At 47.4% G+C, this 26633-nt stretch overlaps 1 protein-coding gene across 2 annotated transcripts in view; it reads left to right on the top strand.

Moving 5' to 3' along the window:
* The first annotated feature begins 1692 nt into the window (after positions 1-1692).
* Positions 1693-26633, top strand: part of ARHGAP31 (Rho GTPase activating protein 31) — a 57555-nt gene continuing 32614 nt past the window's right edge. The window contains exon 1 of one of the 2 annotated variants that reach the window (XM_042866771.1): positions 1693-2593. In XM_042866771.1, the coding sequence (XP_042722705.1) occupies positions 2494-2593 (100 nt within the window). In that variant the 5' untranslated portion in view covers positions 1693-2493. The remainder of the gene's footprint in view (positions 2594-26633) is intronic. The other variant, XM_042866772.1, reaches the window with a different exon arrangement.

Genomic DNA, 26633 nt, shown 5'->3' with positions numbered 1-26633 from the left:
CACACTCATGGCCCAGCCTCTTCTGGTGCTCCTCACATCGTGGCATGACTCTGCTTTCACACTGCCTACCCCCACAGCGTTTTGGACTTTGAAGAAGATGACATGGTGATTTCCAGTGGTGTAGCTGCTCTGGGTCTCAGCATCATGTGAGATGTCAGTGAGAGGATGTGCTTCCCACAAAAAGGGCAAGGAGATGGGTTTCTTTTCCTACAGAAGACGGCCAGGCGAGACACCCAGCTCTGAGTGTCCTGTTGTCTGTCTGACCCATTGGAAGCCTTGGCAGGCAGGCAGGATGTCCTGTGGCACGCAATGGGTTTGGCAGCATGTTGTTACAGGGAGAGATCCTGACATGAGGTGTTGGGAGAATCCCAGGATACATTCAAGGCATTTTGAAGTGTTGTGTGGGCTTGGAGGGTTCCTGAGAACAGCCATCGGGCTTGTGGAATGAACTCAGGAGCAGGAGGGTGGGAGCTGACAGGCAAGATACCTTCTCTCTGATACCCTTCTGCAAATCATCTTTCAGTCAGCCAGCTATAAAACAGGGATACTGGTGATAATTACAATGATAAGCTGCACAATAGGATTTATAATTGCTCAAGGTCCTTCACTAGGACTGGTGGAGTTTCTCCTCACATGCAATGTGATAACATTCAGCCTTTTTGAGGAATAATTAATAAAAAAAAAAAAAAAGTCACCACATAAAGGGACAGAAACTGAAAGGATTTTGGCAGCAGAAGGATTGCAATGGAAATTGGTTTATCTGAGAAACATTGTCAAAAGCTTGTCAGAAGGGGTGTGGGCCTGTGGGAGGAGGTGGGAGTTGAGGCAGGAGGGATTTTGAGGGAGTCCATTGCACTGTTTCCTGGCCAAATTTCCTTAAAAAAACAAACAAACAAAAACAAACAACAACAACCAAAACTTCTTGAACTGATTATAGCTGTTTTTTAGTGAAAAGCTGCAAGGAGCTGTTTTTATTGGTTCATTTTCCACCAAGATCCACAGAGTGTTCTATGGCATAGGGCAAGAAGGGGGCAGCGAAACTCTTGGAGAGCAAGTTTTGCCTCCCTTTATGGAGCATGCATCCCATTGGCATCCCCAGCCCTGGAAGGAGCTCTGAGTTTCTGGGAGAGAAAATACAGGAAAAGAGTAAGGGGCTGCTCTCACAAAATATGTGTAATGAAGAGAGGTGTTGGATGGGTGCAGGAGCTGGCGCAGATGGAAGAGCTGCCCCATTTTCCTTCTTGACACTCCTGGGTGATGCAGCTTCCTGGCTCTGAATCTCTTCTTCAGCAAAGGGCAGCTTTCTCTGAGAGCTGACTGTACAGCACAGGAACGGCATCTGTTTCTGCTTGCCGAGAGCCAGGGAGGAGGGAGGACGGTTCCCGCCTCTCCGTCTTTCGTTTCCCAACTTTATGCTCCCGTCTCATGCTTTGCCAATCCCAGCCCATGCCTCTAGAGAGGAAGGCATACCCTGAAGGGACAGAGCCACGGTGGAGGGATGCCTCAGAATGAAGGAACTGGCCAGAGGTGGCAGGGATTTCTTGGCCGCCCCTCCCAGGCCTTTTTGGTGCTGAGCCTCGGCAGCGCAGGAAGCGCCCGACCGCGGGCCTCAGCAGTGCCGAGGGAGCTGTGATTTCCTCCCTCAGCCCGTTATCTGCCCATGGCCAGGGCAGGCTTTCCCTCTTCCTCCCCCGTCCTCCAGCCCCTCGTTGCCTTTCCTCAGCCTCTCGCTCACAAACGCACTTTACTGCCAAAAAAACGTCCTCTGCATCCCTCCACCTCCCCCCCCCCGCTCCGCTCCTCCTCGGCGAACTTCCTTTCAGCATTTTTTTCAGCTGGATAATCCTAGGATTTGTCAAAGGCGGGAAAGGAGGGAGAGCGGGCGAGGGAGTCAGGACAGGAAGCTGGTTTCTCATTCCTCCCGCTGTCCGACGGCAGGAGGAGGGGAAGGGGGGGAGCCAGCGAGGAGCCTCGCACAGGCTCTTCCCCAGTCCCTTTCCATTAGCCCGCAGGAGGACCCGCTCTCCTCCAAAAGCTGGGAGAAGGAAGACCAGAGCGGGACGCTTGTGGCTGGCGGCAGCGACAGCCTGGCTGAGGAAACCCAGAAGGGTGACTGCAGAGCGTCCCAGGGCTGCTCTGAGGGACAGAAGTCCACACTGCCACCACTGCCTGCCCTCGTCTTCTCCAGCTCGGATGCGGGCACCCGTCCACCAGCCGCTTCCCCTCGATGCGAAGCCTTCCGGGAGTGAGCTATGATCGCTGCTGGGCAGCCTCCTTGCACCCTGACCTTCCCCTGCCACCGGAGCAGCCCAACATCTGGTGGGGATTAATGTTGATTTCTCTGTCCGGACGCCGTGTGGGACCCCTGATGCTACCTCCCAGGAGCGGGACGCGGGCGGTGGTCTGAGAAGAGCCAGTTTTTGTCACCCCGCACCAGGCCAGGGGCTGGGGGGGAAGGCAGGAGGGGGGTGAACCTCTTTTGGGACTAACCTCATGAAGAACAAGGGAGCCAAGCAGAAACTCAAGAGGAAGGGAGCCGCGAGCGCATTCGGCTGTGACCTGACGGAGCATCTGGAGAGCTCTGGGCAGGATGGTAAATGCCTCTTTATTCTTACTCTGGTTGTAGATGAGTAGAGTGCGCATCCACGGTTTTGGGATTTAGTTTTTATTGGCGGGACTGGAAACTGAACCTTTCCCAAAGGTGAGGGGTAAGCAACCTGGATCTGTTTTATCTGTGGGAAGTGGAGTCACTGCCCAGGCACTCACAATGAATGAACAAGTGGAAGATTGCTGTGGTGATGCGCCTGCATGGGTCTTGTTTGAGAAGCACGGTTTGTAGGGATGAGGGTGTGCCAGTGAGGACACAGATGGTCCATGCACATTGTGATGCCCTCTCCCATCCCCTTGGCCTTGGAGAAGGCAGGCATTAGGGAGCTGGACTTGCAGAGGAGTGTTGCCCCACTCAAATCCAGTATTCCTGAAGACTGTGGGACAAGAGCGCAGCAGGACCTGTGGAGGGGCTGGGGACTTCCCATCTACCCGTTCTTGGTTCCATATCCCGTATTGTCCTTTTCCTGGGGGACTGAGGCAGGACAGAAGCTGGAGGTGGTGCAGGGCTGGGTGTGAGGTGTGAGGGGCAGCTGAGCTAACATTTTCACTGCTCTGCTTCCCTCTTCTCCTCCTCCCCCTGACCGCTGTTTTTCCAGATATGAGATCGAAACATGGTAGTCAGATAAGAGGTAACTGTGATAAGAGGGTCCTCAGCTGGAAGCAGTCAGTCTTGGTTGTGGGAGGATGCACGGTGATTTTTCCAGGAGAAGGTTGGAGGACGAGAGAAGCAGCAGAGAGTTTGACTTATGGAATAAGGAAAGATAAATACACGCCTGTTCCCATCCCTGATGTTAGTACTCTGTGCCAGTTGGAGTCAGTTAACTTAACCGATGTCAGGCTGCTCCGAGCAGGAGAGCTTCCAACAGCAATGTCGGTGCTGTGCAAGCAGGGCTGTACAATCAGGTCTTTCATTTGCTGATGAGCATGGCTGATGGAGTGAGGGGAGGAATGGCACTGGCAGCGGGATGGACTATGTAGTGGATGTCCTTTCCACGGCACTGGGAAGAGGACAGAGCATATATCACTGAGATAAACCGTTATATACGTGCATTTATTCAGGTATGGGGGAAAGCCAGTCATTCAATTTCATTGTGAGCTGACAGTAACAATTACCGTATCCTTTAACTTATATAGCTCTTAATGGCCACTGAATCGAAACAGCCAGAATAACAGACTTAATGAACTGATATTGCTTTGGCAGTGGAAGATACAGCTAGATAAACCCCACTCAATGCTTATGTGAGCGGCAGTGGTGGAGGGACAATTTACAGCTGTTTACAGAAACACTGAGAAAGAGCATGGGGAAGGCAGGTACAGGCAGTATATTCAGCTGGAGCATCAAGGGGGATTTTTAAGGCTGAGACATAATTACTGCAGCTGAAATTATGCCAGAACAGCAAACTTTATTACCAGAAACTCTGCAGTTCTTTAAAATGGTTTGTTTGGGTGCAAGAAAGAAGGGCATTGTCTCATCTGTGGGATGGTTCACAGTGCCAACCTCCTTTTCCCTCAGAGTTGAGGAGAACCAGGGAGGACGTGAAGTTCCTTTCCCTTTGTACAGTGCTGCTATTTGCTGAATAGCACATCCCATGGCCCAGTGCTGTGGGATCCAGAAATGAAAGACTCGGTTGTTAGAAGTTTACTGAGAAGTAAGTTGTGTTGGATCGGTAGGAATGTGACCAAGAGTGCCAAGGTGGCCTTTTGGGAAGAAATGAACATTCAGATGTCACCAGCACGTCGTGAATTTGCAACCTGTACTTTATGAAGCAAAATCAGAAGAGCAATAGAGCATGAGAGATAGCTGGTTTGGGGATAGTTATATTGTCCTGCCTGTTCTCAGCGACAAGCCAGCACTTCTGCAGGCAGAGGTTTTGTCACAGATGCAAAACACTCTCTCTCTGCTTTACGTGTGTTTAATTGGTGGAAGCAGGCTCTGTTCGTTCCCTGCTTGGAGGCAGTTCTGGTACCTGTCTGCTCATGGAAGCTGGCAGCTGAGGATGGGGAGAGCATGTCGGCTGCTCTCCAGGAAAGGGTTTGCTGTGGATCTTTGTGAAAGCAGGTTCTAGCGCAGCCAATTCAATCTGGCTTTTTCCCTTGGGATTAGCTGTTACAGACAGGGGGTGCTGCATTGTACGCTTGATGCTCTGTGGAGGAAATGCACAACTTGAGCTCCTGCATGCTTGTGGTTGTTGAAGAGCGGCTTGTGCTTTCTGCAAGGACCTTAGTCCCTGTGTCCCTGCCAAATTCCAGTGGAGAGAGTTATGTTCTGCTTAAGGTATCAGCATTTCCTCTCCTGTCATTTAACTCTTTAATAACTAGTTGTGGTCTGCATCAGAGATGGCTGCATTTCAGTGGAAGGTGGTGAGATCCCACTGTTTCCTGATCAGATGAGCTGAGCCCAGTGTAGTGAGCCTAGTAATGAGCTTTATGATAATACAGTAAAAGCTGTGTCAGACTTACAAAGTATTTAAGAGTGGTGTAGAGGTAAATTCTTCAGCAGGTTCAGTGGAGTAGTTCAGGAGATTACAGACTGTTAGCCCTACAAAGACTCTTCAGACCTGACCCAGCTCAGTGATGTGGACAGATGTTGCTGTCTGGCGGCTGGTTTAAAGCTCGGCTGCCTTGAATTTACCACATTTCAAGTCAGTTCCTGTCACTGCTGCGTTTGACCCTACTTGGCCTTTTCCTGCCAGTGGTCTAGACACAGAGAGTTGTTGTGCTCCTTATGGGGGCCGGCTGTTATCAGTGCTCCCAAGCATCTGTAGTCATGAGTCAGACCACAAAAATCATGAGATGAAAAAAAAACAGTGCTGGACTTCTTAACTGCTTTCTGTTTTCTGAAACTTCAGTGCACATCTGAGTTATGTTTTCAGGTCTTTCTGTTGGCAAGAGGGCTAAATCTCTGCTGAAACATTTCATCGTGTCAGACTTTGTTAAAGTGCTGTACTGCTGCAATGGATCTAGCGAGTTATTAGCCCTGAAGGGTTAACATTAGAGCCTTATTTTGGCCTCTTGATAACCATCTAGGTGTCCAGCGGGCAAAAGTACATAGTGCTTCTGCTCAATTCAGTGGGAGCCACATGTTGGGACCCCAGTTTCCTTAATGACAACTATTTTATAGTGATGGGTGGGCCAGTAGAGAATAGGTGATGCAAAGCTGTGCACAAACCTTAACTGAGGCAAGACATTCTGATCTGCTTAAGAAAATAGTCAGAAACAATAGTCTTGCTTTTGGGCATATCACAGAATGTTTCAAGAGAGGGCTGAAAAGCTGTTAAAATAAGAGGAACTAAGAAAAACTGAGATTAATACTACCAGTACTTCTAATGTGGAAGACTCAAACTGGGTTACGAGGTACTCAATCAGGTACAACTTCCATTCTTTTTAAACAGCAACAACTGCAGCATCTATAAAAATAGGATTGTGCTGGTAAAAGACAGTCTGTTCTTTTGCATTGGAATCACTCCTGACTCAGATCTGCCTTTGCATCATTTGTTTAGAGCCACATAGATCTCAGAAAAAGGCTGAGTCTTTCTCTTCCATCTTAGTATGATGGGCAAGGATAGGTTATCAGGACAGCAAAAGCCAAAAGCCTCAGACTAGACACCTTATTCTCAGCCTGCAGGTCTGATTGGCACATCCTAGTCTCCCCCATCAGCCATTAATAATGGTGTCAGTGTACCCCTCTGTGTTTTGCTGCACATCTGTTTCCTGCCTGATGTTGGGATGCAATGAGCTCAGCTTTTCCCCTTAACCCCCTCCCACACTCCCTGCAGCTCCCACAGTGGCACCCAAGCACTTTCTGTCACTCTGCCCAGCACTGGTTATTGCCTTTGTTGTTTGCTGCAGAAATAGGGCCACTTCACTGGAGGAGCTTTGAAACCACCAGCCCCCTCATACTCTCCTTGCTATGGCCAAGCTCGTGGCCAGCCAGCATCATTCCCTGGAAGGGAGCTGTGCTTTGCAAATGTAGCACAGGGAGACGTTATCAGCTTTTGCAGAGTCTGCTCCTGCCTTGTCACAGCTGCATTTGAATGTGAGTATGAAAAGTTTTCATTTAGATCTAGTGGTCTCATAAAAATGTAGAGGTTCTGGCTGGCACTAGTTCCCCAAATTCTAACAGCTTTAGAGAGCCGCAGCAGGTCAAGACATTACTAGGGGATTGGCACGGATTTCTGAGGGGAAACAGTAACAATAATTCAATGGTAATAAGTTTGTCCAAGGAAAGGTGGCCCTGGGTGCTCTCTGACTGGTTTGGGACAGCCTTGCCTGGTTCTGATGCAGTGTATTTCATGGTGAAACTGCCTCGTCTGAGCTCAGACAGATGAGAGCTGCCACTCGGGAAGAAAGTTTGCTTTGAGGACAGGCTCCCTTTGGAGCCAGCCCTCAAACCTGCAGCCCAGATGTGGAGCAACTTTTCTGGGTCATAGGGCTTTCCTTCCTCATGTGTGCAGCTGCGTGTTTCTGGGATAGGAGCAGGCGGGGCTGAGCACGGGTGTGTGCAAAAACCATAGCACACATAGGTGTGTAGCAACTGGTGTGTGCTTTTGCCTAATGCTGTTGAACATCTAAGATTTACCCCATGTCACAGAGTGAATTTCTGGGCTCCAAAGTGGAATTAGATGCTGCAGAATTACTTTGCCAGAAAAGATGCATTTGTGTCTGCTTACTTTATTTCTTTTCAAGCTGCTCTTGTGTTGACATACTGAAGTGAATGCATGCCCTTGCTTTTGATTAGGTGCTTTTGGTTAGTGATGCATGCAGAAAGGCCTGGGAAAACTGCTGAAGGATCATTAATGGCGATGTGGAGGAAAAAGACAAGGCCATTATTTTAAAGTCTCCTTGGTAAAATGAAAACGCCACATGCTCGTTTAATCTGCTGCAGAAGAATGAAGAGCTGCCTTCATCCCGCTCTTGAAATTAGAAACTGTGGCACTGGGGAGTTCTGTCTGAAGGACTGATCTGAAAAGAAACCTTTCTCTCTTTTTGCAGACAGGTTGCTCTCAATCCAGATCAGCTCCCTGATGCACATCGTTCTGGGCTATGCAAACGCTGCTTGTCACCTGGTGTGGGAAGAAGTAGCAGGGGCTGGGAGGAGAAGGGGACAAGCAAAGCCTCTTTGGGTTGGCTGGAAAGGCATTGGATGTGCTGCTGCAGTCTGCTCTGCATTTCCCACTGCTGATGGACCAAGCAGCCTCATGACTTGTGCTCTGTGGTGTCTGCTCCAGGTTGGGAATGTGATGTCTGCATGTTAAGGCTGCATCTCCTCATCTTTGTGATGGGAGCCAGCAGGATAGCCTGGTTCTGAAATTAGAGGCAAAAGAAAAGGATGAGCACATGAATCGGAGGTGGGCTAGGGCCACCATTCCAGGGTGCAAGGCATGTGTAGAGGACAGAGAGGTGAGATGCTGTGCTGTCAAAACGGAGAGTGCAGGGGGAAAACTGTTAATAACAGAGTTTGCTTTTCTCCACCCACTCTCACAAGCGGAGCATCATGTTATGGGTCCCAGACATCAGCCTCTATGGCAACAAAGTGAGAGCAGCAAGACATTGGGAACAACGGGAGCAGGAGCCATCTGTCTGCTTCTGCTGCTCCACTGTTCCTCCTTGCTTTGGACGATGTTTGTGTTACTTCCTCAATCTGTTTCTGGTTCCTGAGAACTGGAGATTTGTGTCCCTGTGGCACGGTGTTACTGCAGTTAAGCATTCTTATCGAGATCAGCTCCTTGCTCTGTATTGACTTTTCGTTGTTAGCTCTGTTATTAGCAGAGAACTCTTCCATGCTGCTTCCTGCTTTCCCTTTCCCTCACCGAGCACTGCGGGAGGCACACGTGTCGTCATCTACATGCACTGAGCCCCGCTTTGACCCGGCCTTCTCCCCCATGCTTGGTGAACAGTGTGAACCATGTCTTCCCTTCAGATCCTAGATGAGAAAATGTATTTTGATTCAGCAGATGCTTTCTCTTTGTTGGTGACAGCTGATTTCATCTGGATGTGGGGCAGCAAGGATCTCAGTGCCTGTGATGTGACAGCTTGCAGTGGCTCAAGCAAATACCCATGGTGGATGAAACGCTGGAACTGCATGAGGTGAATGTGTAACACAGCTGGTGTAGGTGTGAGAACAAGCGATCTGAATGATCTCAGTGCTCAGTTCTAAAGTTTTCATTCTGGGCCTCGTTCTGCTTTGGAGAGTCTGTTGCACCCGTAGCTCAGATTTTGCATATATGACACCGTTTTACAGCAGCAGCATTTGCTGGCAGTCAGAGCTGTGTCAAAGACATATGATTCAGTGTTTCTCTTTTAACAGTATTAGGGGAAATGAAAACAGCCCCATCACCAGCAGCATATCCATCCTGCTGGGTGTGAGGTGAGGTGGCTGTCACACTGACCACCCATGTCACTTCTTAGACCACATCTCTGATCTGCGTCAGATGTTGTTTCCCTACATGTGAAGCACAAATTGAGGCTGACTAAAAGGAGAGAACTACCGGTGTCTGCCTCCAGTCTTGAACCACCAACAGGGGTTGGGTAAACTTGTGACTTTGACACAGCAACCTGTGTGTGGATATGGTGCTCAGGGTCGTGGTTTAGTGGTGAACTTGGTAGTGTTGGGTTGATGGCTGGACCTGATGATCTTAAGGATCTTATCCACATTATTCTAGGTACCTAGCACAAGATCAAAGCTGCTGACTGGCTCCACTGATAGTTATTTTAAGGGCAACTTTCCATCCATTCCCAGGGCCTCAAGCCCCAGTTATCCTTTGTTAGTATGCCAGAACCTTCAGCTTCTCTGCTGATAACTTCAGTGGATGTGTTTTGCATTGTCAACAAAAAAAATCTGCAGCATGTTTACAATGGACATGGACAGAACAAAGCAACATAAATTGAATTTACTCTGGAATTAAATAATGTGGGGCAACTGTGCTGACTGTATTATTAACTTTCATATGTAATTCAATAATGTAACCCTCTGTTTTCTATATTTATCTGAAGCCACAAGCAGACTTTCTGGTATTCTGCACCAGTGTGACAGCAGATGTGCAAGTGCCTACCACGGGTTTGAGACTGATCTTGCTGTCACAGTTGTAGCCTTTGCATATAATGAAGTTCAGGACACTGATACTAAACTTCAGTCTCACTAAAGAGCAAAACCAATGCTTTGATGTATGGGAATGAGGAGTAGAGTCCCTAACCCTACAAGCCTTTTGACGTGCACCACTGATACAGATAGTGATGTCCTCTTCTGCCTCCCCTCTTGCATTAAGCATGATGACAGCTGGATTGGATTCCCAGTTCCCATCCCAGTGGAGACTTCTCTTGCTCTTAACAAAAGAGCACCAGAAAAGAAAGAGCAAAACACACACCTTTTGCATTTTGTTGCCGGTTCCCTGTTTGCAAAGAGAAGCTTAGCCTAGGTTCAAAGCAGCCTGCCTCTATCCTGGTGCCAGCAGCTGTGACAGCCTCAGTTCCCAGCAGTGCTGGGTTAGCTGGATGGATTTGGACTTAGGTAAACTTATGTGCATGTGGAAAGCAGCAAATGTGACAAGGGCACTGAGTGGGACTTGCTCCATGAAGTCCTTGTCTTTCCTCTATGGGGTGCCTAGAGCTGGACTCAGTGCACCAGACATAGCCTCACCAGTGCTGAGCAGAGGGCAAGGATCACCTCCCTCCACTTATTATTAGGTAATGCTTTTCATGGTTTTTCTAATGTTCCTAGTAATGTGCATGGTTTCTGTCAGAAATTGGCCTTGGCCTCCCAACATAGGCTGAAAATGCAGCTGGGGCAGTACTGAGCATCCTTTCTGCTCTGGTTAATACTAAAAATGAATTACCTTTTCAGAAAGAAGCCCTGTTCGTTAATGCTTTCTGCAGTCTTGCTGCTGGCCAGCTTGAGCAACTTAATGTATGCTTTTTATAATAGGCTGATATGCTGTATCTTATGAAAGCTGTGCATGCCTTGGCTTAATAGAATGCCACAAACAGTGCTGCAAGGCAGCACATCATCCTCAGGTGTAGACCCATGGAGCTGGAAAGCTGGGGACTGGTGGTCTTGCTTGTTCTTCTGCCAGTGGCTGTGTTGTGCGCCCTGCTCCAGCACAGGGACTGGGCAGGGCTGGGAACGTGTGTGTCCCCATGCAGGATGCTCAGCTGTGGCTGCTGTTCTCACAAATATGCCCCGAGCAGCTGAGCTGGGTTCACGGCCATTTATCTCCTCCTCCTCTTTGCTCTCTTCTACACTCAGGGCTCAGCTAACTAAATGCCTTTGGAAATGCTATTATCTTCTGTGCTCTCTGGAGCCAAGAGCAGCTTGAAGATTTATCATCTGGAACAGGAGGCTTTGTTTAGTTCTGTAAAGCATAGAACAGTTAAAGAAAGAACAAAAACTAACCCCCAAACAAAATGGAAAACTCTCTCTGCATCTCATGTCCTTACTCTGCTTTCTTCCACCTAGAATGGTGTGTGCATTTGCTTTTGTAATGTGATTAAATACTGTCAGGTGGCTAAATGGTTAGAGGAGACGTACCTGCATCTCTAAAACAGGGAATGAGCATCCAAAAGGCCAGGGGATATTCCTGCTCTAACTCTGCTGTGTAACTGGTTTCCCACAGATGACAGACAGGAGATTGGCTCAGGATCTCTGGTACAAACTTCATGCAGAGAATATCACTGTGGTTTTCACCAGACACAGCAGCATCAGTGCTGCCTTTTTTACCTGAAAGGTGCTGACATGCTCACAAACTGTCCCTAGGTGTGGGGTGCAGGGCACAAAAGGCAAGATCCAGTCTAGAGAGAGCTCTGCAATGCTCACTGCCTGTATTCCTTGATTAATCAAAAATACAAAAATAGCAAACCCAAAACACTAGAAGGAAAAGGCCAGGTCTGCCATCCTGAATCTGAGTATTTCAACTGAGACATTCTTGCTGCTGGAAGCATTCTGCATTTGCCATCTCTGGCAGTGAGTGGACTGTCTGTCCTACTGCAGACAGGTGGCTTGGAAGCAAGCAGGGCCAACCTGTGTGTAAAAAATCCCTTGCTCCATGTGCACCTCATGCTTGTTTTTCTATTCGTCCCTGCACTCATCCCTTGTGAGGCTCAGTGGTGCAGTGGGAAGATGAGCTCTCCTTCTGGACCCCAAAGCTGCAGTTCAGATGAAATAAATAAGCTGTCAGCAGGGCTGAATTGCTTTCTTTCCTTGTGCAGAATGAGAGAGGGGAACAGCTTCACCATTTTGCTCTTTTTATCCTCTCTACTTGCTATAGCATTTGCCTCACCCTTGCTCTGGTCAGGTAGTCTCAGATCCACAAGACACTAAATGAGGATGAGCTCTCCCGTGAGATTTATTGCACCTTCTGCTTATAATCAAGCCAGAAAAATAGCACAACAGCCTTCCTTACATAATCCCATTCTCTTTCTTCCCATCCCATTCCAGCTGGAAACCAGAAGTGCAACAAGGTAAAGGAATGAAGCAAAGAAAAGATAAAACAAATGGCCCGGATCCTCTGAAGAGATCATGGAGTTGGCTTGAGCTGACAGCTCCAGGTCACAGAAAAGGCAAGGGGGATTCTCCCCTGTTGCTAGAAGTTTTGATTTCCCTTCCTTAACTCTTTAGTTTTCATTTTTTTTCTCCTTCCATTCAAATACCTTAATTGCCAGGATGGCAGTATGTACATGTTGCCAAAGTCAATATATCAAGGAACTGTGCCTAAGGCAAGCTTAAGAGCAGTAAACGAGAAGGGATGGTTTTGATCTATTGACTCCATTATTCTTCCTTGCTGGCTCGATTGTGAGTGTCAGTCACACGCTGCTGCCCGGGGTCTGCTATGCAAAGCCACAAAAGAGCTCTAAGCCAGGAAATTGAGTTCCAGATCCCAGCAAAGCTTGGATCTGGGGTCCCACCTTGGACTTGGAAGAACCTGGAGGAGGTCCTTCTGTGGCCCTGGATCAGCCAGGCATGGGGACCTGGGCACTGCTATCAAACCTGTTTCAGAGCCGGGGAAGTGTAACAAATACAAAGCAGGGTTAGGAGTTCTAATTAGTCCTTATTTCTAGCCTGCTAAAATACCCATCTGTCACTCCACTTCAATAATGGGATTTGAGAAGATTAACTGGATACTGCTTAGGCTCCTAAACATGACAGCTAAATAAGCATGCTGCTATTCAGCCTCAAGCCTTGCTCGCAGCAATTATAGCCTGAGCAGGTTCACATCTGATTAGTGCTTGCATAGGAATTGCCCAAGAAGGTCTGCTGCAGGCAGGGGGTGATGATTCAGGAGATGGCAAGCTCATCCTCTCTCAGCATCTTCTATGGAAAAGCTGCTATTTGGGCACAGAGTAAAACAAGGGCACCAGCCCTTTGCTTTTTAAAAACTTCCAGTTTATCTTTTGTTTTTAGGGAATGGGGACCTTTTCACACGCATACATACTGCACTGCCTCCTTCATTTCCCAAAAGCAATTTCATTTGGAGCCGTGGTTTGTTTGGACTCAGTGTCCCATACTGTCATGTAGTGGGGCTCTGCCCAGTTCAACAGCTGCCACCTCCCAGCCCAGAGGTGGGTGGAGTGAATCTTATTTTCGCAGTTTGTGAAATATTTCAGGATATAAGGCGCTCATTAAATTATTGATGTTAGCTGTTGGCCACTAAAGAGAGACCTGAACTGCAGCTCTGTAGCCTTTGAAGCTCAGCCCTGCCCTAACAATGGTTCATAGAATCATAGAATCACCAAGGTTGGAGAAGACCTTCAGGATCACCCAGTCCAACCATCCACCTATCACCAGTACCTCCCATTAAACCATGTCCCTCAGTACATCATTTAAATGTTTCTTGAGCACCTCCAGGGACAGTGACACCACCACCTCTCTGGGCAGCCCATTTCAATGCCTGACCACTATTTCAGAGAAATATTTCCTTATGTCCAACCCGAATCTCCACCGGTGCAACTTAAGGCTATTCTCTCTACTCCTATCACTAGTTACATGGGAGAAGAAGCCAACTCCCACCTTACCACAGCCTCCTTTCAGGTAGTTGGAGAGAGCAGTAAGATCTACCTCATGCACCTCTTGTGACAGATCGGAACTCACTGCAGGATGGTGCAATGACCTAGCAGGTGGACAATGGGTGACAGCAGGGGTTTTCTTTATAAAACTGTGTACCTGTGAAGGAAATATAAGTGAGAATAGTTAGAAAAAAAAAACAAAAACCAACACAGGGAAAAAAGTTGTGCGTGTTTGCTTCAGAAAAATGGGAAAACTAGGGAAGATGTGTGCCCATATTACTTCAAAGATACTCTAGCCTTTTAGTCTCTGTGGTGACACTTCAGTCCATCGTGGAGGTGATGGCCATCCCAGCACCCTCCTTCCTGAGGCAGGCTGCATGCTAATGAGCCTGTCCGGCCTGCAGCCTGACAGAGCCATGATTCAGCAGCCAAACAATGTCCAATTATCCAATTCCAGCAGCATGGGGACAATCCCCAGCATGTGGGCTCTCCGTAGATGAAAGCTGAGTTCCCAGATCGGAGCTGGAACTGCATTGAGCGGGGAAGGAGGTGAAACTCTGTACTGGTGATGTGCCATAGGCTGTGCGCTCCTGACGGCTCAAGGCAGTGAGGATCACCATGGTGGCATCACGTGCCTGGAGATGAGGGCTGCTGGTGCTTCCTTCTGAGCTAGAGACAGGCTTCTGCCCTCTGCCCTGATACGTGATGTTTTAGCTTGGAGCAGAGCATGACATTTACTAGCTGACTTCTGCAGTTAGAAGATGGAGAAACAATCCAGCATCTGTCCGAGCTAGCAGAAGGGATTACCTAAACTGGAATTTGGCCAGGATGCTGTCTTTATTTCTGCTAATGTTGCAAAAAAAAGTATTGCTACAAAAACTTTTTGCAAGATTGCAACCTTCATTTTATAGCCACTGATTTAGAAGGGAGTCTATGCTTATAGGGCAGGTTCCTCTGCATGTTGTGGGACATGGCTTGTTACTGGCTTGTGGAAAGGACTGCCCCTACGAGTCACTGGCAGCAATTTGAATTGATTCTGATTTGGAGACCAGGCCCAGCCTTAGGCTGTTGATAGAAGGTGATAATGCATCCAAAGAAACAGCTGGGAGGGGAGGAGTGCGGCAGAGAAACGAAAAATAGACCAGAAGGAGTGAATGTGGAAAGGGAATGAGGGCGAAGATGGAATGGAGAAAGCACGTGAGGAAATCTCAATATGCTTGAACTGGAGAAGAGCAAGGTTGGAAAAACCAGCCTGGCAGCAAAACTGACCATATGGATACTGCCAGTGAATGGGATAAGAGAGGGGACCATAAGTGGGTGTAAGATACAAAATTCTGGCAGCTTTTCAATGGGGGTAGACCAGATAAACAGCTGGGAATAGTGTTCAGCACCAGCCGCAGTCAGCGAAGGAAGATGCTCACAGAACCAACGGTTCTTGTCCCAGACTCCTCTTCCAGATTCTTAGGCAGGACTGATCCAGTAACAGAGGTGGAGGAATTATGTCTTGCGCCTTTCAACCCCTGAAACAAGCTTGGATTTGGAAAGCAGAGATGCCACTGAGTTACTGCATTGCTAGTGATTCGGTTTTTCATCAGCTCATTGCATTTTTTCATTCTCCCTTTGGTGCCTAATTGATTTTAAAATGAGCTTCATTCTCTGTTCCAGGGTCTATGGGCGTGAGCAACAGCAGCTTTGTCTCGCTTGAATAAGCTTGCAATACTTAATGTTTCAACATGCTCATGCTAGGAGCATGCAGTACATCAGTTCCCTTCGTTTTGGAAGCCTGTGCGATGGTGCTATGAATCAAAACTTCTCCAGTTTTACAGTCTTCAGCAAGTTCCTGCGTTTAGATTGCGCAGCCTTGTACCAGCTTTGGGTCTTGGCCTGATGCCTTGGCTGGGAGCTGCAAAGGCAGAGAGCTGGCTGACTTCTACAGCAGCACTGTAGCTATTAAAATGTAAGGAAGTTTGATTAAGCATGACCTCAATGCCTTTTTCCTGCAACACCCCTTCTTGTGTTCGCAATGTGTTTGTTAGTGTCTCAAAGCCCTTAGTACAGCAAGATCCAGCAGACAGAAAGACAAAGAAACACAGCCCAGAAAAGCAACTCCTTGGCATTTGCCTTTGAAGAAACATAGAGCATGAAAGGATTTTTTCTTGCTTCCTCTTGCCTCGCTTCCCCCAATCTTTGTTATTCCCAGCAACGACTGCCTTTATTTATTTGCCTCTTCCCTGATCGCTGGACAGACTGGGGCTTCGGCGGGGAGCAGTCCAGCCCTGCTGCTAGAGAGGGAGAAACAATGGGGCTTTAAGTGGGGTTTCTCCGGGTTCCCAACACAGAACAGTTGCCTCTTTCATGAAGTGCCTGTGGGATGAGCCCGGGATTGCTACACCCAAAGCGTTTCCATGCTGCAGTGGCTCTCCGCAATGAAATGCTGCTGAGAACACTGCCTGCAGCGCCCCGAGCTACTGGGGTGTCCAGTGTGAGAGCCTCTTTCTTCCAGGCCTGGGCTGTGTTTGCTGTCCACATGCAGTCTGGGAGCAGCTCAAGTCTGGAAAGCGTTTAAGAAAGCATCTAACTTATAAAGGAGAAATGAAAGGGGGGGGGGGGAAGGGAAAGAAGAAAATGGCAGGGGTAATAAAATAGAACCCAATGACTCGATGCAGTGCGGCCAAACTGTTTGTAATAATTTCCTTTAAATTCCTTTTATATAGAAAGAATTAATTACGAAATCATGAAGCAGGAAGCAGTCATCCTGCCAGCCAGTGACACGTACAGACAGATCAGAGCAATGCGAGAGAGATGCAGAACAGCAGGAGACTTGAGAAAACCTTTTTTAGTTCTCTCTTCTTCTTCCTCTTTTTGTTTAGTATGTGCATCCATGTCGTGCTAGCATTTCTTGCCCAAAAGGAGCTGTGGGAACCTCCTGCTGTTCCTTGTCTCTCCAATGGCAGCACCGAACCTTCCTGCCATGACGCGCCTCATCTGTCTGGGCTTCCTGATGGATTTTGCAGTCCCCAGATGTTTGGATACCCGATTCATCTCAAAGCAGGCTGTGAAACATGAAGTATTTTTAAATACCCAGCTTTATAATTGCTTTGTTTAACTTTACAGCATTTTGAACTCATATAAGGCAATAATAAAAATCACCGCTGTTTTCCTTCAAAGGATTTTGCCATTGCCGCTTCTGAACTTCTGTGCTCACAACGGCTTTTGCCTTTGCACTAGCAAGGTTATAACATTCCTGTTGGCCAGAATCGTGTTTTTCCAATTCTCGGTTTCAAAGCTTTCAGACAGGAGTGCTCAGGCTATTGAATAAAAAAGGATTGGGGCTACCCAAGTGTTACTAGATCCAAAGTACAGGCTCCTGAGATCAATTTCCCTGAAATCTGGAGTGTTGGGCTGCAAGGTTTTTACCTGAGTGTGTCACTAGCTTGGCTCCAAAGGCAGAGTGAACACTACTGGCTAGGAGCCTACAGAAGCAAAAAATTAGAGGCTTTAAAATGTCACTAGCTGAGCACATAATGGATATTCTTTGGATTTTATGATTAGCTGTTGCGTTTAGTTGGCCAATGCTGCCTTCCTGATGCGATTTATAAAGTAGTCTCAGGTCATAGCCAGGCAAGCCAGATTCAGAAGTTGCCTGGATTCACTTGGGAAATCGCTGTCTTTTGCAACCTTTCCTTTGTGTGTTTGCTTGTTTGTGAGCAGGACAAGCTAGCTGATACATACCTGTGAGTTCCATATTCCAGCTCCCTTTCCACCCTGAGTCCATCAAGACGTCATCCACCCAAATGTTTGCCTGCATACTGTAAAACCAAGGGGACATTAATAAACCAGACTGTACTGTTAAATCATGGCAACGTGCCCAGCATTTCATCAAGGGTAGTGTGTTATGTGATTCATACCACCATCTCATGATCTCCCCAGAGCCATCCTAAAGCCTGGGATGGTCTGAATACCATGTGTGTGTCTAACTCTGTATGGGACTGAGGGCCCTCTGTGCCTAGAGGACCAATGCATTGGTCTGTACCCCACAACACCTAAATCTGCACTGATGTCTCCATGCAGCCTCCTCCTTTCTCTGCCTGGGTGGGCTGGAAGCACAGCTGGCCTGACTGGTGTCCCCTAGGGGGTCAGCTGTCCTCTGATGTAAAGCTATGGAGTAGAAGGAAATGTGCAAAGCTTTGTGTCAAAGCTGGATAGTACAGGGCTGTGCAAGCCAAGGGGCTCAGCTAAGAGTGTGCTTGGCTTCATGCTGTCCCTTGGCTTCATGCTGTCCCATGGACCCTTCCTGACATGTGGCTCTCAATACCCAGTGTGTTTTTCTAACATTTGGAATCTCTACAGTAGAACACTAGCAGTAGAAGGGATTCACGTGCTGGCAAAGAAAGTGTCTTTCATCTTGTTCCTGTGGCTCTGAAAAGTTTGTTGGTTTTTCTTTTTTTTCCTTCCACCCAGCACTTTAACAGTGTGCCTCCATTTCAGTATGCTGTCTTTTAGCACTGAGCTCCTCTTGAAGCACAGGCTGTGTGGCACTGGGCCAGCTCCTGACCTCAGTGACACCAGTATAAATCTGGGATGCTGCAGCCAACTCGTGTGGAAGTGCTTCAAATCTGCATATATAGCAAGTGTTCCCTGTTGTACAGGAGCCATGATTTTGTTTGGCAAAACAGCAAAACCAAAGTGATGTGTACGTGACTTGGGTAGATGTGAATCTGTCCTGTGACACACTGTTTTGGTGGCACCCACATTTACCTCGCTATCACCAGAATGAGGCACAGGTTAGCTCCAGAAAAGCCCAAGGGTTACACCAGAACAAACCCGGCAGGAGTGAGAAAAAAGAATTAAATTTTAGGTGGGTTTGCCAACAGCAGGTAACACTGTTGTTATTCACTGATGTTGGCATTGAAGATGGTGGTACCATCATCTCCCAAAGAAACAGATTGTGTTGGCCTGAATCTCTTGTGGGACAGAGTGGTGAGAAAGCATTGGTGAGATTGAATATATATCAGAGGAGCACTCAAGTGGAAAGCCTCAATGACAGTGACTGGTTGGGATGTTCTGGGCACCTGGAGATGAGGTATTGTCTGTTTTGAGAGTGCTTGACTACAGAATGACTTTAAATGAAGCCAAACTTCAGACAAATATTCTGAGGCTTGCTGCAAAATTCTACTTTGATCAGGGCCAGGGCCCTTCTCTACTGTAATTGGAGAAAATGAATTAGTTATAAACTGTGGGAAAAACAACATCATGTCAGAAGGTCCATTGAACCTAGGAGAGATGCAGAGTAGAAAGCATGAAGAGTCCAAATTCATTCCTAAACAAAACCACATCCATAACATAATAGATACTAACCAGGGAAATGCAGCAAAGCTTTGAATCTTCTGTCTTCAGACGGAAGCCAAACATGTTATGTCAGAAAAACAGAGAGCTCAAAGCTGGTATTCTGCAGCAATTGGCAGGCAAAGCGGGGAGAGCAGCACAAATGTCCAGAAGTTCCATGAGGATCCACTGTGTTAGAGATATTTCACATGGGCAGGGGAGTGATGCTGAGGCAGTGGAGGTTAAACATGGGTCCTATGATGGGGCAGAGAAATATGGCCTGGGTTTGGTAGCCGACTCACAGCATATCTTTGCTCTCATCTCTCCCATGAGCTGTCCTGTGCTGCTGTGACAGCAGACACATTCTGTGGGTATTCCTCATGGCTGGGCTCTTCATGGGCTGTCCCTTAGCTTTGTACGGAATGACATGAGCCAGCATGGCCAGCAGTGCTGTCTGCCTGTGTCCCACTCTGGAGTGGCCCCAGGGGCCTCCAGACAAAATAGGGAATATCTGGAGGAGTGAGCATCCATCCCCATACCCGAGGAGAGACACGAGCTCTCAGCATGGTCTCTGGCCTCTCGGCATCGCCAGCTGCAGGCTGAGAACAAAGTCTGTGTGTCCCTTAGTGAGCCAGGGCAGCTGGAGGTGGATTTGTTTTCTGTTGATTTCATGGCAGTGTTGCTGCTTCAGGGCACTGCTGTGGTGTGAGGAACAACAACATCCCAGAGGAGGCACCCAGTGAATTGCTGACTGCTCCACGGCTACCCAATGTGCATGCCCGGCATGGGAAGCGGTCAGACCACCCTCGTGGCATCAACAGAGCCATCATGTTTGCTGACATTTCAAGGGAATGCAGAAGGGAACAAAAGCTGGGAACAGATGCCTTTGATCCAGTTTAGAGCTGCAGCTGGAAGATATGGGGCTGAATCAGAAATGACAGACCCAAATCCCTTTTTGCAGGGGAAGTGTTATAAACCTCAGTTCAGACCCCAAAAGTAGGGTTTGAGTTTTTCTCGAGTGAAAAAGTCTACACAGAAAAGTGAAACAAAGATCAGAGGTAAAGAAAGGAAACCAACGGTCAGTTAAGAGAAGAGGATGGAAAAAGCGAGAAGTTTGGGATTACTGATCTGTGAACAGACAGGACATCACATCTTCACCAGTGAATTCAACTTCTCTTACCACCCCCAACCAACCTCCATTCCCTGAAATGATCAGAAGTAACACATTTTCTCCCCAGATGGCCCCTGCGTAGCTTCTCACCATTATTGTGGTATTCACTTATGAGAGAATCATTCAAGAGGAAAAAAGAAGAGAATTGGAAAGGAGACCAAGCCGCAAGGCTTGGATCCCATTCCGACATTCCCAGCACAGGGGTTCTGCTGTCTGGTCTTTTGGTACAAGACTAACCCTTATAGCAACCAACCCAAAACACCACTTCAATAACCTGCTGGCACTCTCTGACCCAAATCTCCTGCTGTGGTTTTAGTCTGTGCCTCCAGATTTTGTCTGAAGGTTTGGGTAAGGAGGGTCCTTCTGATTTGTTAAGAGCCTGGGAAGAGTTGAGCCTCTCCCAGAAAAACACATCTGGGTGAGGTTTTCAGCTTGACCTTTGGGGTCAGTGCTTCTGATAAGCCAGTTGCAATCTGTGTGTGCTTTATCAGCTTCCGAACTTTCAGAGGTGAGTTCCTATTTACTCAGAATTTGGATGCAAGAAATCTGGCTGTGGTTTAGCTACAGTGCGGGTGTCAAAACTGCAAGCTCTACCCGTAGCTCTTCCACTAACTCACTGCATGACCTCAGGCTGCTGGCTCATTTCTGTTTCTCATTTTTTGCACCTATGGGATGAGAATGATACTTCTCCTGTGTGAATTTGCGGCTCATTGCCGAGGGGTTGGATTTTTGCTGATGGAAGCGAAGAGTGTTCTGTAAGGCCGTGCTGGGGTTTTATCCTCACAGTGGGGGGACGTGAGATACAAATAAGATTTCAAATGTGGGTTTGTTGTAACCTGAGGGCTGAAAAGCAAATCCTAGGACACTTGCCTTCTTTTTCTTTTCTTTGCTGACAGGAAGCACACACAATAGTCTGGACTTTGGCTTGCAAAGAATGATGCTGCCATCCTCGTAAGTGTGCAGAGAGCAGCAGACGCCAGCCAGCCCCTGTGGATATCACTTGATATCCATTAGAGTTGGCTCCTGTTTTGCACTGCGTTCCACTTCACTATTGAGAGATTACCTTTATCCCTAAAATCAGAATAAAAACGTAGAAACTGCCCATAAATAAAAGTTATTCTAAAGGTGATAGTACATGGGAAATAATGATGTTGAAGTACTTCACCTTCTGGAAACAACATATTTGGATGGGTCTTTGGTTGAAAAATTGAACCAAATCCCTGCATTTCTGTGAAACATTTTGATTCTGTGAAATACACTCTTTCCCACTGGAAAATCATTCTGCTGGAAGATTTTCAAGTAGCTTTTCTTCCTGCGTGCTTCAGTATCCAATTCAAACTCCAGCTGCTGGCTGTGGTCATCTCTTCTTGTAGCAAGTGCTGGCACTCTACACTTTCCTTTGCAATTACCACAGTGTGCTCTTCCAGAAGATCTTGCCGTGGCTTAGGGAGCATTACCTGATAACAACATGGGAAGGACAGTGGGATTATTCTGTCTTTGCTGCAGAGGCCTGTGCAGGACCATTCCCTTCAGAGCATCTCTTGCCTGATCCTGAGTATCCAGGCAGTGTAGCTCACGCCCCTTCCCTGGAGGAGGCAATTCTACAGCATGATTCTACGTCTCACTCCTAAGCTGTTTTTCCTACTGCTCAACCTACGTTTCCCCTCATAATTTCATTCTGTCATTCCCAGTTACAGCCTCTTGATCATCTGGAATGGGCCCTTTCCCTCCACGGTGTTTATACCCTCTGCAGACTGCTATTGTGCGTTCACTTCTCTCCTAATTCAGGCCAGCTGTGCCTATTTACCACCGTCACTTTGTTCTTCCCTGCGAGTCAGTCCCTGTAGATCATTAGTTTCTGTTCCTTTTCTCTTCCTCCTCCCCATATGCAATGTGGTATCCTGTTTTCCTTGTAACTGTAGCAATGCATAGGGCTAAAAGATTCAAGGATTTTTCCATTAATAATCCCCACACCCTCTTCCTGGTCAGTACATTGCTTAAGAGCGATTGAGGTAACTCATTCACAAACAGCAAGCCGTACTGAGAGAGAACATGAAGGGAAAATATGAACTCGCTGGGATCCTGGGCTGTGCTCCTTCCTCGGAGCGAGACTTTGCTCAGGAGCAGACCTGGAAGCAGAACGCAATCCTGCGGCGTGCCTGGTGTCCTCAGTGAGGTTTATCTCTACTGGGGTTTAGCTGCATGGGGTTGGGCTCCAAGTGTCCAGCATCTGCTGCCCCGGCCAGCTTCTGCCACAAGAATGTAGGTGGGTTTTTTTGCCTTTGCATCTTGCCCTCTCACCAGCAGATTTTGCAACTGCACCTTGAGTAAGAAGCCCCACTTTGCTCTCTTGCAACTCAGCTGGCTCTGCCAGGCTTGGGGTCTGTTGCATAAAGCTGGAGTCATTTTGTCAGCCTCTGTGGCAATTTACACGCAGTGGCTGGAAGAGTAACCCTTTATTTAGAAGGTGGCCAGGCAACAAATAGGAAAGGAAGGAGAAAAAACAAGTTACAACAGTGAATTTTATTGAAATACACATCGAACATCCCCAGAGGACCATGACTTAAAGGGTCTGGTCCTGTTTTGGTTATTGCTAAGCACTGGGACCCCACAGTAAACCCTCTTCCCACTTTCCCTCTTTTGGCAGTACTTTTAGGTACAGCGTAGAAAATGCAGGGGGACCTATTTCCCTGGTCATTCCCTAGCTAAGGGAAACCTCAGTTTGCAGAGGAATGTGTCCTAATGTAAGCCAGCTCCTCGCCCAGTGCCGGAGGCTGTGGCAGCCGCGCAGCTGCAATACTCCGGAGGGCAGGAAATGCCATTGCGAGGGCTGGCTCTGCTGCGTGCCCGCGTTGCGGTAAAGCCTGCAAACAGGCGTTTCCAGGCTGCTTCTTGCACAGTGCAGAGCCTCCTATCACCCTGGGTGTGTTCATAGCCTGCGTGGGTTGCAGTAGGTGCAGTACGTGCTTCACAGCCCAAGTCCTAAGGGTGGTGTAAATACACACACGGGCTCTTCTGCACCCCGCATTCTTCCCTGTGCATGCCATGGTGCCCAGAAGGCAGGTTCAATGCGCTCAGGCCACTTTGTCCTCCATAACTCTTGGTGGGATGTGGGGAAAGCCCATCAGCTTCTCTTTGTGGAACAAAGGCAAACTTTAAATGCTGTGGTCCAGGGGAGATATAAAAAGGTGTTGGGTCAAGCTCTCCTTCGTCTCCTGGGGCATGCAATGGCAGTGTGCCAAGCTGAAGGGCTTCAGTCTGGTGTAAGCCATGTTCTGCATTCGCCATCAGCTTCTCTGCTGTTGATGAAACAGCGCTGGCAGCAGCAGAAGTTCCTCCTTTTAAAAGAAGAAAATCGAAGGCCATGATGTGGCATAAAGGTCTTGGCATTTCCTGCAGCTTATGACAGTGCTGCTGGAGCATGGAGGCTGTGGCTATAGCTTTTTCTTTTGTGAACCTGCGCTGCTTAGCAGTGGGAAATTGGCAGTTGTAATTAGTCTCTGATGTTCTCTGCTAATAAGTGATTTCTCCGGTACTCACAAATACCGGCATTGCTGAGACACAGCTCTATTGCTTTGACCTCTTCTCCCCTTCCTCCTCATGGAGATGGGCTCCAGATATGTCCTGATGTCAAACATCCCCCCTCTCCTCCTCTTTACATCCCTACTTTTGTTTTTATTCTCAGCCTCAGTAGAGGAAAATGGCTCCTGCTGGTCCTGGTGGAAAAGGATACATGTGCGGGCAGGAAGGCCATTTGCTCTGGGAGGAAGAGGGGCCTGACATCAACAGGAAGCGCGTCCAGGCGAGAGAGGCCTTGAAAACAATGTCAGCCTGGGGTCCAGGGCTCAGTGGCAGGAAATGAAGGCACGCTGGTGTTTTCAGTGCAGAGGAAATGATAAGCACTACCTGGTCTGACTTGGAGCAGAGATAGCGTGGTGAAAAAAAAAAAAAAAAAAAAGAGAGAAAAAAAAAAAGAAAAAAGAAGAGAAAGATTGTTTTTCTTCACACTGGTTCAGAGCCTATCCTTTGCCAAATGGAAAACAAAATAAAGAGCAAAATATGGAATGTATCAGGAATCCGTTGGGGGGCTTGGGAACTGAGGAGAGCAGTTGTGAAGTGACGAGATTTACTGCTTTGGTAACAGCTGGATATTGCCTTTTTTTTTTTTTTCCCCATTGTTAGCACAGAAAATGACCCTCAGCTCGGTAACTGTTGCCATGCCTATTTATTGAGAGATGGAGGGAGGGGGAGGCTATATCCCAAGTCGTTTTTTGTGCAGGAGGAAAGTCATGGGGACAGTTCTTCCCACAGAAGAGCCCATAGCACCCTATAGACAGATACTTCTCCTGAATTGTCCCTGCCAGATGAGGGAATAGAAAGCCTTTTTTGGGGAACGAGAAGGCAGCTTTATGCTGGAAGAGTTAATTCAGCTTGATTTCTTTTCCCTTCTTGTTAGGAGCTGTAAAAGCCATACCATGCCTCCTTTCATCAGTTTTCCTCTGACAGCACCAGTTTCTGGTTCTGAAACATTCACCCCTCTGCCCTGCAGCTCAGCTTTGGAGAAACCAGGCCTTGTGGTTGGGCTGTGTCTCATCAGTGCTGAGTCCTGGAGTGGAGGCAGCCACAAGGAGCATGGTAGAAATACTTTTCTTCTAAACCATCCTGCCTAGCATCAGCCTCTGGAAGGCTTGGAGGCTGTGTGACACCATCTGCAAATGATGCTCTGCCTCCTGTGCTGCCCTTGATGAATCTTGTGAAGGTCAAAGAGCCTTCTTGCAACACAAGATCTGCCTCAAGACTGGCAGATGGTGCAGTGCTGTTTTCCCTGTTGCCTCTGCAAGAAGCCCGAAGGTGCAAGCACCAGATCCAGAAGTTGGGGCCAGGCTGCTTAGCAGTCTCCTTTAGGGCTCTTTACGCTTCATGACGGATGAAATGGAAAATATGATCCCTGAGATTAAGGCTGTAAGACATACCTTGGAGGGCTGCAGCTTCCAGAGGTGGAAAGGTACAGCCAAAACGCCTTCTTTCTCCTGGGCTACTCTTCTTAACTGAGCTGCTGAGTGAAACCAACCCACTGAGACATCCCAATGCAGAAATACATGCATGCATGAGGAATTAATCCCCAAACAAACCGCTTTCCTTGTCTAAGAGCAAGTACTTAATTCAGAAAATTCTTCAGTGTACAGTAACAATATGCAAGGCAAGGAACTAGCTAAATGAACTTTGTCTGGAATGAGAGAGCACAGAAAATGTCTGTGGCAGTGGCTTACTCCCTGGCTAGCTGAGCAAACTGCAACAAATGAGGGAACCAGCCCATAGTGAGGCATGTCCCAGACCTATGACATCAGCCTAGCAAGGCTTTTGTGGCTTTTTACTTGGTAAACACCATCTGTAGGCCTTTGGATTTCAATCGAGAACTTATTTAAGTTCTTTAAGAAGAATTTCCTGGCACTATATAGGAAATCTCTCACATACATGTACATGCATGCATACAAGCATCTATTTGTATGTACACACAAAATATACATATATATATATATATATGTATGTACACACCCATACATTTACACCTACATGTTAATATACATGTAGATAGACTAGTATTTATATATGTGGGTACGTGTGTCTGACCAATAACTGCTTCTGGCAGAATTTTATACGTTCCTCTTGAACACAGCTACCAAGTCTACTGACTGCAGCAATCATACGCCTTGGGCAGCATTACTTAGGATGGATAGAACAGCAGGTCATTTCATCAGACAAACATCAGTGATCCAAATCACTCACAGCTTGATCCTCTTGGAATGAGGACTAACTTGTCTTCATTCTCATCTGAGCAGGACTGGGAGGAACATTTAGAGATGACCTCCCAGTGCCAGCAGCAATCTCTACTCTCCATTCTGTGTTGAACGTCACACCGTCATACCATCATTTCATGTTTGTGAAAAGCTGCTAAAAATGCTCCTAACAGTCCTACACTTAGTCTTCTAGGATTTGAAAGCCATGGTAAAAAGTAAGAGTTGGATGTAGAGTTTTTCTCCTCTTGTGGAAAATGCAGCTGAATTCAATGGGATTTTTTCTATGAGCGAGGTTCCTTGGGTCAGGCCCAGCCAGCCTTGCAGTGAAAACACTCAGTCTAAATATATGCTTCTGCAACTGTGCAAAGATGGAATGAATTTCATAATGCTTGGCTTTAAACTGTAATGTCTGATTATTGCTAGTGTCTTCACACGTTTGTTTTCAATCACTTTGACATCATAAAGCTTTATTTACTTTTTTGGAAAGTCTGTTTTAATTTGCCTTTCACTTCTCATTGGCAGCCTTTAAGGGTTTGTTATTTAGGCTCCTCATCTGTCTGTCTGTAATATATAATGATTCTCAACAATTTCTCCTGCTCTTTGCCCTAAGTTGTTGACTCTCTGTAAAACAGCCCATTTGGAGTAACCACTAGAAATTGCTGTATCCAGTCTTCACCAGGAGAGACCTAGAGGCAAGATCAGTGAGTAGCCTGAGTGAAAGAGAATTGCTGCAT

Source organism: Lagopus leucura, unplaced genomic scaffold (genome assembly GCF_019238085.1).
Source record: "Lagopus leucura isolate 7727_CA_CO unplaced genomic scaffold, USGS_WTPT01 Super-Scaffold_100001, whole genome shotgun sequence".
In the NCBI taxonomy this organism is placed as follows: Eukaryota; Metazoa; Chordata; class Aves; order Galliformes; family Phasianidae; genus Lagopus; species Lagopus leucura.
Note: the sequence above shows the minus strand (reverse complement) of the source record. Positions and strands in the feature narration are given on the sequence as shown.